The sequence below is a fragment of the Trypanosoma theileri genome (genome assembly GCF_002087225.1).
Source record: "Trypanosoma theileri isolate Edinburgh chromosome Unknown TM35_Tth_55_V1, whole genome shotgun sequence".
Classification (NCBI taxonomy): Eukaryota; Euglenozoa; class Kinetoplastea; order Trypanosomatida; family Trypanosomatidae; genus Trypanosoma; species Trypanosoma theileri.
The window spans coordinates 2,137-2,912 of NW_021639897.1; the positions used below are offsets into that span (position 1 = coordinate 2,137).

Sequence of the window (776 nt, forward strand, 5' to 3'; positions counted from 1 at the left end):
AGAGCCATGGAGTATTGTGTGTGTTTGGCTCTCTCTTTCTTATTTGGGTATTGTGGGGTGTTCTCTTATTTCTATTAAGGGGTACATATTATCATACAAGCGAGTTATTCCTTTTTCTTGCTTACTGTGCTGTTGCTGCTTTTCTCGCTCTTCCACTGTGAGTATTTGTTGTACTGGTGTTTCTTTGTTTCTATCATAATTCTTTCCTTGTGTTCCTTCTTCTTGTATTAGTGTATTGTAGTAATCAGCAACAATGACAAAGACTGTAATGGTGAGTTACTATCTGCTCTGTTTACTAACTCTTGCACTCTGTTGTGCTTGTGGGTTAGTATGGGCTGATAGTCCTAAAGCTTCTCATACCCTTATTAAACCTTCCACTGTTGGTGTTCCTTCTCTTGTTCATCATGCTGTTCCTGCGGAGGAACCTCCTTGGTTTTCGTCTGAGGATGAAGACCTTCAGGAGGATGGGGATAGACAACGAAGAAGAGAACATGGGTCCGATAAAGTAGGAAAAACAACAATTAACAAGCCATCAACAGTCTCTGGGTCAATGGGAAGTGAAGGTTCTCTCAGTCCTCAAGAGATCCCTGTTAATTCCACAGTCCAGCAGCAACATCCACCACCACCTCTTACGGTTGCTCCTCTGGCTTCTTCACATAATGGAGCATCCGCTGAGGGTACACCAGGTGCTGTTGGTGTTGATGGTCTTCCTGGTAGTCCTGGAGTTGAGCGGAGTGATATGTCTGAGAGTAGCAGACTGGGGAAAAGTGATCTGT

General features: G+C 43.7%; 1 protein-coding gene across 1 annotated transcript; it reads left to right on the forward strand.

The window, feature by feature from the left end:
* Positions 1-253: 253 nt before the first annotated feature.
* On the forward strand, positions 254-775 carry TM35_000551010 (uncharacterized protein; the record flags this gene model as incomplete). Its single annotated transcript, XM_029030766.1, has 1 exon — positions 254-775. A coding segment is annotated over one exon (522 nt), but the record flags the coding sequence as incomplete, so codon positions are not given.
* Position 776: the final 1 nt, after the last annotated feature.